The following is a 15,297-nucleotide window of genomic DNA, read 5'->3' as shown; positions in this document are numbered from 1 at the left end:
ATAGAAAGTGAAAATCAAATTGAATTAAGAGAAGATTATTATAAGATCATTATGACAAGAAAGTTTGTGTTCATATTTGAATCAATCACAGCCAATAACACTGTTCATCATGCAAGACATAGGACTGGCATGTAGTATTTCTCCTTCTTTTGCCAAGCTGAGCCCAGAAGTTCAGCGAGTTTAGGGCTAATGCAGGATATAGCAATTACTGTAGGAGGTCTAGTTGAAATCCAAGCTGGTGGTGACATTTGGAGAGGAACTCTCACATTGTTCAGAGCTGAAATATCTCCAATGATTCTGCAAAGCAGAAAAGCAGCAAAAGGAACAAACGCATGGCATCCGTGTTTGAACAAAACTCCAGTTAGTGCAGTGTATTCTGAGGATCTCCATTGATTTTTTGAGATGCATACTGCACTTTCCACAGGCAGACTCGAAACAAAGTACAATCAGAACATACACTACAGTTCAAAAGTTTGGGGTTGGTAAGATTTTTTTAATGTTTTTTCCCCCCACCAATAATGTTATATTATTGTAATTTAAAATGGCTGCTTTCTATTTGAATATTTTTTCAAATGTAATTTATTCCTGTGATGGCAAAGCTGAATTTTCAGCATCATTACTCCAGTCTTCAGTGTCACATGATCCTTCAGAAATCATTATAAAATGATCAAGAAACACTTCTTATTATTATTGATGTTGAAAACAGTTGTGCTGCTTGATAATTTTGTGGAAACCATGATATTTTTGTCAGGATTCTTTAAAGAATATAAAGTTTTAAAAAAACAGCATTTATTTGAAACTGAAATCTTTTGTGAAATCAGAAATGTCTTCACTGTCACTTTTAATAATTTTACTGACTAACGGCATTGAATAAATGGCAAAAACACTAAGTGTAAAAAGCTAAGTGCTTAATAATTGAGATGTATCACTCTGCTTTGAATGTGGGCAACATGTTGCTACTGATAATGTCCATTAGAGACAGATTTTCCACTGAACTTCTACCTGTACTTGTAATGAGTTGAGTATTTCAACGTGAGTATTTGACCAGTAGCTTTGTAGGAAAGAGTGTCTCTCTGTCCCATCAAATCCCTTTGCGGTCTGAAAAATTCTGAGCAGATTTGCCAATTTAGGCTCTTCCCTGTCCACAAACAGATTTGCACCAACACACATGCAAAAGAAAACCCAGAGTGTATTACCTCATAACCACAGCGCGAGGCAAAATGATGAAATATGATGTATTCAATTTAAAAATCACCCAGACAGCCCATTATTCAATGCCTGCTGACAAAATCATCAGAGCATCTCTCAAAACTACTGCACTGCTATAACAGACACAAAGCACAGCTAAATCCATTTCAAATCCAAAAGTCAGGGTCCGAAATTAACTTTTTGGATCACCTGCCACGGGGACTGGTAGATGAAAAAATCCACCAGCCAAGCATATTTTTTACCGGCCAAAATAATAAACAGCCTTTTTTTGTCACATATACATTCATTTCAGTACATTTAATTGAGATAATAAGGTATTATGTTGAATGCAAAAATAAAAAATTGTCCAGAGAAAAATTTGAAATGTAGCCTATAATAAAAAAAAATCTATATATTGATCAAAATGAGAGAAATGTATGAAATATTACTATCATTGGGGTGAAATAAAAACATTTTTTGTCAGTTTTGTTACCTGACTCATGTGGAAGGGAAGGCAGAACGTACTCGGTTACTTACGTAACCTCGGTTCCCTGAGAGATAAGGGAACGAGTATTGCGTTGCAAATGCTGGGAAAACTCCTTTTCTCGAGAAAAGAATGGCCATGGTGTGTAAAGCAGAAGCAGCCTGGCCAGCGGCGGAGTATGCATGATCCGCGAGTGCTTTAGATGTTCTGCATAGTGCGTGGCCTTTGCTCTCCTTTGCTCTCCAACTGCCAGCAGTGGGAGGACACAAATGGGCGGCGACTGCTTCTTCCAGTGGTGGGAGTTTCACATATCATTTTTCCTCAGCGCCATCAACAGATGAGAGCGTTAAGAGGCAGAAGAGCGCGTGCGCGCTGAAAAGGGCGCGCTAAATATTTCATATTTTGGTATGAACATTCACCCGCCAGTGTGGCGGATAACCTTATGAGATTTACTCGCCAAACAGAAAATCTACCCGCATTTGGCGCTTGGCGGGTGTTAATTTTGGACCCTGCCAAAAGTCCTGTAGTTTTTCTCTCTTTAGAGCTGAAAAGAGCGCTGCATTGTGGAAGTTCTCGAACTCAGCACCATTATGCCATTACCTGTGTTGGCAACAAGATTTTAGATAGACAACATATACAAAAAAAATATTACAATAGCAGAGTTTCCATCTACATATTTAATGGCAATTTTAGGATCTTGCATAAAAAAAAGCTGGATGTAAACGAGGATAAAATTTAAAACCCTCTCACTTGAGGTGGATTTATATTCAGTAAGAAGAGTGTAAACTATAATAGAAACCAAATCTACCAAATAAATCTTTAGATGCACTTTAAAAAAACTCATGTGACTTTGCCTCAACAAGTTTGTCTACATGCTCTAAACCTAATGTCATTTATTACATTCGATAAATGAGCAACAGTGGCTTCAATTTAATTTTACTTTTCCATTTTGCACCAGTTTCCACAGAAATTACTATTTATTTATTTTGAACCCATAGGATGGAACCTCTGATTTAAAACCTCCAATTTTTATTTTGAAAAATTTTGTGGCCAAAAAAAGGGTCCATTATCTATTGTCAAAAGTGGAGCAATGTATGAAGCACAGCTCACACAGAAATCAAACCAAGCATCTTTCTTTTGCTCAATGTGGTGTATGTTCATGACCAACTGAACCCAATGCGAAATCTGCACAGGGAAATATTTTATACCTCATGGATTGCTATTGAAATGGCTGGATTTCACCCTCAAAAATTCACAGAACAACATTTATTCATCTACAATTACATTTATGCATTTTGCCAGACGCTTTTATCCAAAGCAACTTACATTGCATTTCAAGGTACACATTTACATTCTTATCAGTTCTTGCTTTCCCTAAGTAATCAAACCCATGACCTTGGCATTGCAAGCGCCAACGTTCTACTGTTTGAGCTACAGGAAAGCTCTGTGTTAGATGTTTCAACAACATTTTTTTTTTTTTTAGTATATACAGAAATTGATTTTGCAACTTTGATGAAAACATCACAACTATAATTGCTTTTGTTTACTGGTTAACAGCCCTGATCACACTCTCACATCCACATCTGGATTCTCGCATCGCCGTTTGCACGCTCTTCCATCACTTGCATCACTGCAAGGCCATTTCAAGGACAATTTCCTTCATCCTGTAGAATGGAGCAGCTCAAACTCTCTGACCATTAACTCTCCCAGCTGTTTCAAAAGAATGTCTTATAAATCTCGAACCGCAAGCTTACCCAGACCACACCACTAGAGAGACAACTATAATCCTTTTAGCCTAATAACCATGCAATGCAAATCTGCTTAATGAAAGCATATCAGAATACTGTACTTATTAAAGACAGAGTGAGTGAGTGAGTGAGTGAGATAGATAGATAGATAGATAGATAGATAGATAGATAGATAGATAGATAGATAGATAGATAGATAGATAGATAGATAGATAGATAGATAGATAGATAGATAGATAGATAGATAGATAGATAGATAGATAGATAGATAGATAGATAGATAGATAGATAGATAGGGGAGGGGGACTGAGGCAGCTCTTTTCTCCAGGCAGCTAATTATCTGATGGTTGTTTTTTATTCATTGTAAGCGAGAGCAGTTCACGGCCAGTAACCTGGTCACTCGACAATGATAGGAGAGGCTCTAGGGCCCTGAGTGGATCTAACCAACCGTTCTGTCTCCAGAACTCGCTCTTATTAAACAAGGTTCTATCTATATTCGTCCTTTAATCAAGCATGCTGTTTACACAGAGATCATGGTGCCGAACGCCACAAGAGGCATGAGCTTTGTCCTCGTGTGCACGTGGCCTCTGTGAAAAGCAGGTGATTAATACTCACTCCTTAGTGTGTGCTCATGATGACCTCATTATATTATTCCCAGGGCACTCATAAACATCTAACACGGAGCACTCAGATGAAAATATTCATAAGCGATGTAAACTGAGACAATATCAGTAATGATTGTGTATATTGTTTTCATTTAATATAAGAGTTGCACTGCTGTTAGCTGTAACTATGTGGTCTCTTAGTCTGGTGACCACTAGAGGTACACAAGGGGATGCTTAAAAATGTGGTCAGTGAAAAAAAAAAGGCTGTACATGTGTTATTTAGGGCTGTCAAAGTTAACTTCAAGATATTTGTTAAATTAAACAAAATGTTAAATTACCATTCTTTCTGTCATGCGATTAATCACGGTATTATTGTCACAGTTTGAAAACCTTAAAACAAGGCACTTTATCTAAAATTTCTCCAGGGGAGATGTCCCAGTAGCACAAAAAAATAATAATGTAAGTTGCTGTGGTTAAAAAATATGCCGACTAAATCAGAGTAGACCATTGAAGGTGGGTTGTTAACATAAGCATTAAACAGAAGACTTCGGTGGCACTTGTGGAATCAAAAGGTCACTACGCCGAGATCAGGATACACTTCATGCCTTAGCAAAGCATTGCTCTCACTGAGTCTTCAGACTATTACAACAAGCAGCTCTGATTATTGAGACCCATATATAAGCTTGTCATTGTTGTCATTTAATGCATTTACATGCACCCTCATTATTTAGATTATAATGTTTTTTTGGCAATACTGCGATTAAACTTTACCTCACGTAAACGCAATACTTCGATCAAACTAATGCAATTAAGCTCATAATCGTAGTAACCATATTTGCATTAGCTATGTGGCGTATGCCGATTTTAATCGCAATGAACAGGCATGTATACACCTTAAAATCATTATTAGCGCTCTGACCATAGTGCGCATGTGCTCGGTTCTACACTGATTCCGTGTGTTGTTCACACAACTTCATGGATGAACTGTGACAATATTCTCAAGTTTTCTCTTCTCCAAATCACTAAACTCTGTCAACACAACTCGCTGCGTAGTCTCTGCTCAGTATCTTCATCCAGACGGTGCAAAAAACGAGACGGCAGCGTAGGCAAACCCGGCATTGCAATGTTCATCATGACGCCGAATAATATCCAGTACGTCTATAAAAAATTATTTTGAATTTGATGTGAGTAGATTAAAACAATGGCCAGTAACATGCATACTGTATGGCTATGTAAATGGGGTATAGCCATACTTATTAGCGAATAATCAGAATAATGAAAATTGCATACAAACTGGAGTGAAGAGTTCTGCTCGTGTTATGTAAACATCTTACAGTGATTAAGACATCACTTTAATTATTAGAAATAATTGCATTTTTGGAGCACATACAAACATTGAGTAAATACCGTTTCCCATCTGAGGCAACAGATATTTGAGATCTGATATGAATGAGATGTCCAGTAATTTGAGGCTTAAACTACATAAAAAATGAAACTGAGTTCCTGACAGTAGCCATTTTGTATCTCATTAATATGAGACACTGGCCGTAGCTGCACTGGGGACCCGGAGTAGACAAGCAGCCATTTTGAAAGGGCACGTCAGAATATGAATTGCCAACTAAGACCACCTCCTGACTCAGCTTTAGATAAGACACAGTGAAAGCGCAAGAGCGTGAGAGAGACAACTTGAACCCATAGACCGTTCTTGTACAGCTGACTAGGAAACTTATCTCTAATAGTTCAGTTACCAAAGAATCTTAGGTGTCATTTGAATTTATCTGTGTGAATATGTAAGAAATAATGTGTGTGTTAGGACAGGTTTTCATCAAAGGCCATTTCCGTCTCAATTCTCGAAATTGTGACTTTTCTGTATATGTGACAGTAATGGCATTTCTGTCTCTTTATTCCTCACAATTGCACATTAATCATTTGAAACTACAACTTAACTACATATCTAACAATTGTGACTTTTTAATTCCGAATTGTTTTCTCACAAATTCCACTTTATATCTGACAAGTGCAACTTCATAGCTCACATATCTTATAATTGTGCCAATATGCCCACCTTGGTGAATGCTGCATTTTACTAGAATGAGGCAATGTGACAAAATTTGACCTGTGACATTTAGCCAACATGTATCAATTGTTACTTACCCTCACACTCAGTAGCGGCTCCTGACCGTAAATTTAGGTAGGGCAGATTCTGGGTCTTAGCGCTAGTTTATGATAAACATTTTGTAAGTTTTATATTGTATTCCCTGAACACACGCAATTCTATCTTAGTAATTTAGCCGTAATTTAGCATTCATTGCCTCTGAATGTTGTTTTAAAATATTACAAGTTGTGGAGGAATTCCAGTGAGGAAAAGAAAGCCATGTCTATTCTCAAACAAACACAACAGAACTATATAAAGGCTATTCACATGAGCATGTAAACTAAAGGATTTATGCTTTCATGAATTTGATACGCTGCTCCACATAGGAAGAACAGACATGTTACTAACCTAATGCAGTCTAATATGCACGTAGCTGAATCGGACTGATGTCGTCTTGGTCTGGAGCGAGGTTTACGTAAGGTAACATGAAAATTTGACTTCCAAAAAAGGAAAGCACCACAAACAAGAAGAAAGAGGAGGAGACAGAGCAAAGAATTAAGGAGAAATCTGTGATCTTTACAAGGGAGTGTCAAACCTTTTGAGCAAAGAAAGATCTGACAGCATCCAGGATGACCATCTCTCTTTCCTGAGGCCTAGAAGCCAAATAGTTCAAATCAGGGCTTTAGAAAGGCTTAAGAGGAGAGAAAAAGCAGAAGGGGTGAGAAATTGAAAGGGACAGGATAAATAGAATAAGAAATAAAAGAGCCGTTCAGAGGACTCCAATGTGACGCTAAAAGTTGTTTTCACGCAGGACGTGACCTTATTCAAGCGATTTCCCCTTCAGGTGACTCTATTTCTCCATGTCAGCACTTTTTCCCCAAAAAGCACAGCAGGACATAAGGACACTTTTGCCTCTTGAATTTTAGCTTGACTCGTCACAACAGGAATCTGCTATCTTGCATTATTGTCTCTCTCACAAAAAAAAACAAAAAAACTGCACTGGTTCATTGTTATGCAGTAGCACAGTCTCTCTCACACACACACCGGGGGAAAAAAACCTTCATCCTCTACTACACACACACACACCTCTGCACCCACACACACACTGACCTACTGTGTGAGATGTCTGTGTGGGTGAATGATTTAGTCACACAGCTGTAATGAGTAATTAGACGTAATGCCCACAGCGGCACAAATGCAAGTGAGATAAACACACAGCTGAGTCCTCGCAATACACACTCTCACCTGAGCCTCAAGCTCACGCTGTGTGTCATCTCTCAATATACAGGATCTTAAGTCATTTTATTGACTGGTGGGTAAAAGCCTGGAACTATGCTTTGCCAAAAGTCTATGTGTGTTACTGATAGAGAAGATTAAGTGGCTGTATGTGACTGTGGGTGTGCACTTGTGTATTACTGACAGGTGAGTTTCTTCTCAGTAGGGTGAATGTGAGCTAAAGAGCAAAGGGAAAGGTCATCACCACTCAACTGTCACTCAAAACCAGGGAGGCTAATCGATCCCAGAGCCCCTGGAAACAAGACAGAAGAGCAATACTCAACTGTCCTCAGGATGGCCAATCATTCCCATTGTCATCTCTAAACACTATGGAGCCGGATTCAACAAACATTTTCTTCTTATTTTCTAAATTAAAAGTGACCCTTACTATGCTTTTCCGGATATTGCTTTTCATGCATGTTATTGTCATGTGGATTCAACAAACATTCTCAAAAACAGAATTCTGCTATTTTCTTCTAATTTCCAACTTAAAAGTGACACTTACTATGCTTTTTCGAATATTGCTTTTCATGCATGTTACAGACGTCTGTAAACGTAAAATGTCTGCAAAATTTCAAAGATCAATGTGCACAAGAAATTGAGTTATTTTCTCCCAAAAGAAAGAACCGAACTTCCTGAAACAAGTTGTCAGTAATTCCAGTCTTAATTCCTGCATGAACCTACGTAGGTTTGTAACACATTTGCATAATGCCAGCCAATGGTCTTCATTGGCTGCCTGCGAACAACGTCTACTTTAACCTGCCCTCAAACACTGTAGTTGTAACTGAGGCCTAGAAGAGTTTGGTTGGTGTTGTCGACATGTCGAGAAGACACTGTTTTCTGCACTGCGAGAGCTAATCCACTTTGCATTCACTTCCACTGGAGGAGGACTCAAGCTCAAATAGATACGGTAAAATCCTCAGGAAGCCTCTGGAGCAGAAATTCAGATAGTGGGCGTTTCGTTTCCAACATGTGCCGTAAGCAGTAGACTAATCACAACAGACTGGGCCATCTGACCAATGAGAGGATAGTAGGCTCTCGGAAAGTGGTTTAGAGAGCAAATCCATGATCGAACTGTTTCAGACAGTTTCAAAGTAGGTGATGCTGCAATGTATATCATAAGAAAATGCAAGTGATTTTTGACCTTCGATGCATGTAAACCTATTGTAGGAGAAAGTAGCGAACCTTGACTCTTGAACCTTGGCCCTCTTACCCCTTCCCTCGTCTGGAAAAAGTAAATTCAGCCTAGCTTACTGTGTCCTCTTCTGTAGTGCTGCATACATTACCTTTGACAAGTAATGCAACAAGCAAACAGCACAGTGAGTGTGAGAGTTTTCACCAAAATTAAACAAAATTTAATAAAATGCAAACCTTCATTACAAATAATTGCATCATCTCACAATTGTTAAGTGCATTTCAGTGCATTCAGAATATGGTGACAACTGGCTGGGTTGCAAAATGTAGGACACACAAAACCAATAAAATATTATGTAAGCTGATACAACATGACAGCGATCAGAACAGACACTTCCACATCATAGACAGTGAACAGCGATTGTGGCATTTTGGAACCCACCACAACAAACAAGCAATGTTGAAAATAAATAATATCATAAGACTGGCACAGCAGCCGATTAAATGTATGTAACAGACGGTAATAAACTTATGGTTTATTTGGGAAAAAATTTAACTATTATGCAGATTTACAACAAAAGGTTGTTGAGTTAATAAATTTACAGATTGACCAGTAATTCCACAAAATCACTGTTTTCTCAAATAAAGCATAACATATATAAAACAGTGGCAGTGACGGCCAGAATAAAATCAGTTGGAATATGATCTATTAGATTTTAAATAACTTACCCAAACAGCAAACAATTCAAGCAGTAAAGCTTTAGCTTCTTGGCTAATGCTGTCATCCAGGGGTCTCACTTGTTATTGCTGGGGTTGAAACAAGTGTCCCGCACATGTCCTGAGATCTGAAGCCAAAACATTTCGGTCGCCCCCTGGTGGCTGGCTACAGTATAGGTCTTAAACCCCGCCCTCTCAATGTAATCAAATGGGACACTAGCCAAACTAAAGAATCCAATTACACTTCAAATCCCTTTTTCCCAAAGATGGCTCCTGTCATTATGCAGACATATGTTTCCAAATAGTTTGGTTAGTTAATTATTTGATGCTATAAAAACAGGGTATAACGTCATGTTTGACATCTATGCTTGCGAGTCTATGGGTGCGGGACCAACTCATGCCGTTCCAACTCAGGCTTACTACTGTGCAGACTCGGGCTCCGAACAACGTAATCGGCAAGGACCGTTACTGGATATTTTGGCTTCGTTTTTCTACAGTGAAGAGAAAGCAGAGAGGCGCAGTCCATCTTTTTTACAGTCTAAAATGCTTTCAAAAGCTTTGGCTTTCTACACCAAATTAAGCTCTGGTGTATGTCTTCCTTCAAAATTTGCATTTAAAGTTAATCTTGAAAACAGCATGGATAATAAATTAGCAACAATGTCCTTCTCACTAATGTTATGCATTTTATCAGAGTCCCACCAATTTAGAGGGACAATTCGACTGGTCAATTTTCCTGTCATTTGCGATTGTCTCTCACTGACTAGCTATTGCTTGGCCTTCTGTATTTTCATAGCTGGACCACCAATCACTGAGCTAAAAACGTTAGACGAAACGGGCATCTTTCATTTAACCCTTCACATTCCAACACAAGCTGAAAAGGCAGATTTGAAAGGTTTATTTCCTCAAGAAGATTTAGATGTTTAGATGTCAAATAATGAATTCCTAAAATAACATTAGAACTGATTACTTTTTATTAAAAGTTTTTACTTTTTAAAATGTTTAATATAATTTTTACAATAATGTAAGGCGCTCTTTGAGGGAGATGACGGTTCCCCTCTGGTAGGAGACCTCCAAAACAAAACTAGGAAGCTTAATAATAGGGGCACTTTTAAAATATTTTATATTCCCAAAAACATTTCTTAAGAACATAGTTCTAAAGACAAAACTAATACAAATTCGAATTCCTGAAAAGAATGTCCTTAAAATCACTATAAATAATTAAAAGTTATTTAAAGGTATTAAAGTTTCAAATATGAAGCATTACAACATAACAGCTACTTATAATAAATGTCTTCAAGTACTCTTAAGTGACTATGCAAACAATGATCATCATTATTATGCGTGACATAACTTACTCAATAGCGACCTTGTTTTAAATTGTATAATTACAACATAATTTACTCATAAACTCTAGTAGACACGTTTGGAGATACCGGACACATTCACTCTAGAGAGAGAAAGGGAGCGCAACTGAAAGCAACAGACCACTCCAATTTGAGGCTCTTTAAAAAGAAGTATTTAAAATACACGCCGCATTTAAAAAAAATGCAACATCAACGTCAGAACTCCCACCAAGCCAATTATGTCAAAAGTATTGTGCGTAATTATAATGATTACTACGATAATCTCAAGGAAGTGCAAAAAATGGCCTTTGAGGTGTTTTTTCATTGAGTTTCATTGAGTTTGACAGCAATTCTGCCACACAATCAATACAAGCAATCTATTTCATTGGAAATTTCTCAACTTCTTCAGAAGATTTTCATGAAGCCGGACCATGGACCCTTTCTGCAATATGAGAGAAATTTGTTGTGATAATATCTGTTTTTAAAATGAATCTCAGGTATTTCTGAACTGGACAGATGAAGACAGCTGGCCTTCATGCTTGATAACATAAATCAAGTCCTGCTACATTCATACATCACTGTCTGTGAGCGGCACTGCTGATCCAGCTTGCTTGTGTGACACAAACACCCTCAGCATGTTACCTCATATGTTCTCAGCACATTTCCACATGGGTACACTTCCACTGGATTCTGATTCCAAGAGGTGCTTATTTAGTTTGTTTGAAAGGCAAAGAAAAAGATTTCAATCGAATTACAGACAGAGAGGAGGAAATCAACACTTGAAAGCCCTGGAGATGCATAAAAATAAATGGAAATCCCACACTTGCTGCTATTCTACTTGTTGACGTCAGAGCCTCATGAGAAGGTCTGACGATATCGGGAAACTGCTCAAGCAAGCGGATCGGACAGAAAGATAAAGTAGAACGGTGTGGTTAATCAATTGTTGAGAGATCCCAGTCACTCACTCACCTTCCTGTACTGCCTGGAAGGGGTTGTTGGGCTCGATAAGTTTGATAGAATGGGTAATCCTCTCGCTCTGTAGGATGTCGTCATTCAAACTCAGGTCTGAAATGGCAAGCTGAAAAACCTCGTCGTCCCGTACGGCGTTTTGTTCAAAAATAGCTCCTGTTGAATGAAACAGAATGTATGTAGCTATTAATATATCATTCACATTGGAAACCATTTCACAGTTATTACAAACTTGCCTATCAATCTCGAGGGTAAAGATGAAGGGGGCACAGATTCATAATGTGCATTAAAATGTTGAAACTATTTTATACCCTTTCAGGTTATAGAGAATGCACCATATAACCATCAGACAGAATTTACAGCAACTTCCTCACCTGTCATTAGCCAACAGCACTTTAGGAGTGAGTTCAGCACCATGGAGAGCGCAATCATTGGAAACGCTGTAAATATTCTATACGCATCCTTAATTTGTCAAGGGCGTTTTACAGTCTGTGGAAACACAGTGGGTTGTAGGCCTACGGGAAGATATTTTATGTCAAGGGGATCTTATACATGATAAGGTGCATCCGTGGCAAATTTGAGCTGTTTTTATATGTTGTCAGAGATTACAGAGTCCTTGAAAAGTCATTCAAATTCAGAAAGTGGACAGGCCATGCAAAAATCCTAGACAGATGAATGAAATGGAAAAATAAAGAAAAGGATTGTGCTCTTACTGCACAGCTACTTACAAAATAAATAAAAAACTGGATATGAAGTATTGATTTGAGAAAATTATTTTATTATCTTACTGGTAGATTAGCTTAAAGCTTCCATATATGAAAACAATCAGCCTAGCAACAAGACGAACACTGATGCAATATTACAATATTAATTTAGATACCATTCATTTGCAATCTAAATGTTTTGAATTGCACGATTCTACCAACGTTCAGAGACTGGAAATAATACAATATACATGGTTTGAGCACTAGTTTGTTGCCATGGCCAATGAAAATTGCCATTAAATATCCTGTTTAGAGGTCATTATACAAAATTGTTCTGTTCAATGCCACAATTGACCTATCAGATTCAAGAATTTCAGAGGGCCATGAACTAAGCAGGGGATTTTTTTTATTTTATTTTTATGCCGCTGCTTACAGATTAATACTAAACATAATATTGCACAGAGCAATTTAAACGTTGACTGAGTAACCCATTCTGTTTCACTAACAAGACCATGACACTTGGAAATACAGCCCAGTATTAAATTAAAGTGTGTCTGGATGCAATCAATAAGGCTGATTTGTGCAGGACTATAAACAGTGACCCATCAATGATATGACACATTGAGATCAAGGCGACAGTGATAAAATGCACAGAGCAGCCGACCTGAAGTGCCAAAGGTGTAGGAGAAGCAAATAGGGCTTTATTCAAGCCATGCACTGAGGCAACAATAGCACGCTCATTTTAATCACTTAGCCAACACATGCAGGTAAAAGACAAATAAGATGTTTAAGGAGAAACCTTTTCAAAACCTAGTTAAAAACACATGCGTTAAGCTTTCATACTGCATGCAAGCTTTGCATTTGTATATATACATACATATAATACTTTCCTTTAAATACAAGTTCATTAAACTTAATTATTTTATTTTATTTTTACAAATTAAGGTATTTTAAACAAATATCCTAAAATTTTGAATCATGAATAGCAAGACGCTTTCTTTAAGTCACTCTATTTGACATGAACAAAATGTCTTGCAAATAGATCAAAATAAACAATCGTGAGGGTCTAAAAGTGAACTCTCTATTTTAGTTTTCTTGTCACATGACAACAAAATGGCTTCATGCATGTCCGTTACACCAAACTGACTTTGGCAGACAAATATTAATAATATTTGAATACAAAATATATTTACTTCTTAATTTTAAGGATAAAGGATTAGGTCAATTTGTGCCAACATTTTCTTTTATTTCTTTCAAATTGAATGTCTTTTTGAATAACTTCCATGAAAAAAAAATGAGGGTTACCTCATTTGCCTATACAGTAGCCTAGACAATTAGAAAATAATTGTCCATCACCTAAAACCACCTATAGCCAGGATAAAGTTATAATCTATACAAAGGATAAACAGTTATATAAATAGTGTAGACCAAACCTGAGAAGAATTATAAACAGATAACAGGTAGTAACTAAAAATGGGTCAGTTTAAAAACTCAGTTTTTCTTATAACAGTGTCTACGCTACAGCATGGGACTTAAAATCCACCCTTCTTTAAACTAAGCATCAAATCCAATTTTGAGTGATCTTTGTGGAGAGGAGAAGAGCCAAGCACACCGGATGATGGAGAACATCCACTGCATACAAAAGAGAGCTTCCCTACCAACAGAAGAGCACCAGAAGCACCAGATAAATCATCAGAATACGGCAAGAACCAGTTTTATTTATCCTAATGCGAACCAGTTTTATTTACCCACATTTCTCAAAGTAACATATTTACAGGTGTTTTGAGCCAATCTATTCAAATCAGCAAGCAAACCAATTCCGTTCCCAGTGTAAGTTACCGGAGAGGACCGAATGCAGCATCTAGGCTGCTAAGCTTACTAATACAAACGATTGATAAAACAAAAGCGTCTGAGAAAAAGATTATTCGATCTATAATAATTAGACAATAACACAAGTTGAAGTTCAGTTAAGAAACGCCGAGCAAACATGCACGAGAAGAGACTTGTCGCGCGCTCATACCTCACTGAACGGAATTAAAATTCCCGTCACGTTCAACAGAAAGTTCAGGCTTAAGGGTGGGGAGGGGTGGACTGGAGTCAAAACTGAAAAAGACTGAGAATAGACGTCTCGATTTGATTTTGTCTCGTGTAGCTAAAATCACTACGCGTTCGCCACCACCTGAAATGCACTTTGTGGACCTGTTTGCTAATGTTTCTTGGCAAGTTAAAGCCATTTCTCAAATGACAAACTGTTCAGGGGAGTGAATGTGTCTTCTATCAAGTCAAATTTGCACGCTTTAGACTTTAAAAAGCGATGTACTGAAGAAAGTCTTCTGTGAATCGGCGCATCTGTCCACCATACTTACCGATGTGAATAATGGAGTCCGCGCGAGCTGAGCGGCACTGCAGGATCCATAAGGAGAGGCTGATCACGAGCAACTCCATCTCCAGTTCTCGCCTCGGTGTATCATCCACGCGTCCACGTCTCTTCAAAAATCCAGTTCCAGAGAAAAAAGAGCGTGCGCGAGAACGACCTGACTGTGGAGGAGATCAAGGATGCGTCACTTCTATCTTTCTCCGAGATCTATTAAAATTGAGAGTGAGAAAGGATATTTCGCGGGGGGGAAAAAAGCTCTCAAGGGTAGGAAAGCAGAAGAGGAGGGGTAGGAGAGCAAGGGAAACGACGGGGGTACCACGGTCAGAGGCAAAGCAACGGGTCCGCGCGCTCCAGCTCTCACTGTGGTTTGGATACTGCTAACTGCAACGCAGAGAGTCCCCCCTCTCTCCCCCCTCTCTCTCTCTCTCTTTCTCTCTCTCTCTGAAAGCTCGCAGATCTTTGCGTTTCGCTCCACCACGTGACCTAAGAATCGAAAGATCGGGACGGTACGGTAAAAACCAAGGAGAAATGAAATCTGCGCGCGCCAGAGAGAGTCGGCACAAGCGGAGTGGCGGCGGGAGGTCTAGCGCAGCCCTCGGCGCGTGAAGTTCAACCGACCACCAGGAAGAAGAATTTCCTCAAATATTTCATTCTAAAC

General features: G+C 38.4%; 1 protein-coding gene across 4 annotated transcripts in view; it reads right to left on the bottom strand.

Moving 5' to 3' along the window:
* grid1a (glutamate receptor, ionotropic, delta 1a) overlaps positions 1–15,018 on the bottom strand; it is a 282,852-nt gene extending 267,834 nt beyond the window's left edge. For 2 of the 4 annotated variants that reach the window (XM_084097713.1, XM_084097716.1), the window contains exons 1-2: positions 14,629–14,832; positions 11,559–11,714 (exon numbers count right to left, since the gene is read on the bottom strand). In XM_084097713.1, the coding sequence (XP_083953839.1) occupies positions 11,559–11,714; positions 14,629–14,707 (235 nt within the window). In that variant the 5' untranslated portion in view covers positions 14,708–14,832. Of the gene's footprint in view, positions 1–11,558; positions 11,715–11,932; positions 12,027–14,628 lie in introns of those variants that run through there. The other 2 variants (XM_084097715.1, XM_084097714.1) reach the window with 2 other exon arrangements.
* Between the last annotated feature and the right edge of the window lie 279 nt (positions 15,019–15,297).

The sequence above is a fragment of the Abramis brama genome (genome assembly GCF_963993115.1).
Source record: "Abramis brama genome assembly, chromosome: 21".
NCBI lineage: Eukaryota > Metazoa > Chordata > Actinopteri > Cypriniformes > Leuciscidae > Abramis > Abramis brama.
The sequence above is the reverse complement of the archived record's forward strand: the minus strand, read 5'-3'. Positions and strand labels throughout refer to the sequence as shown.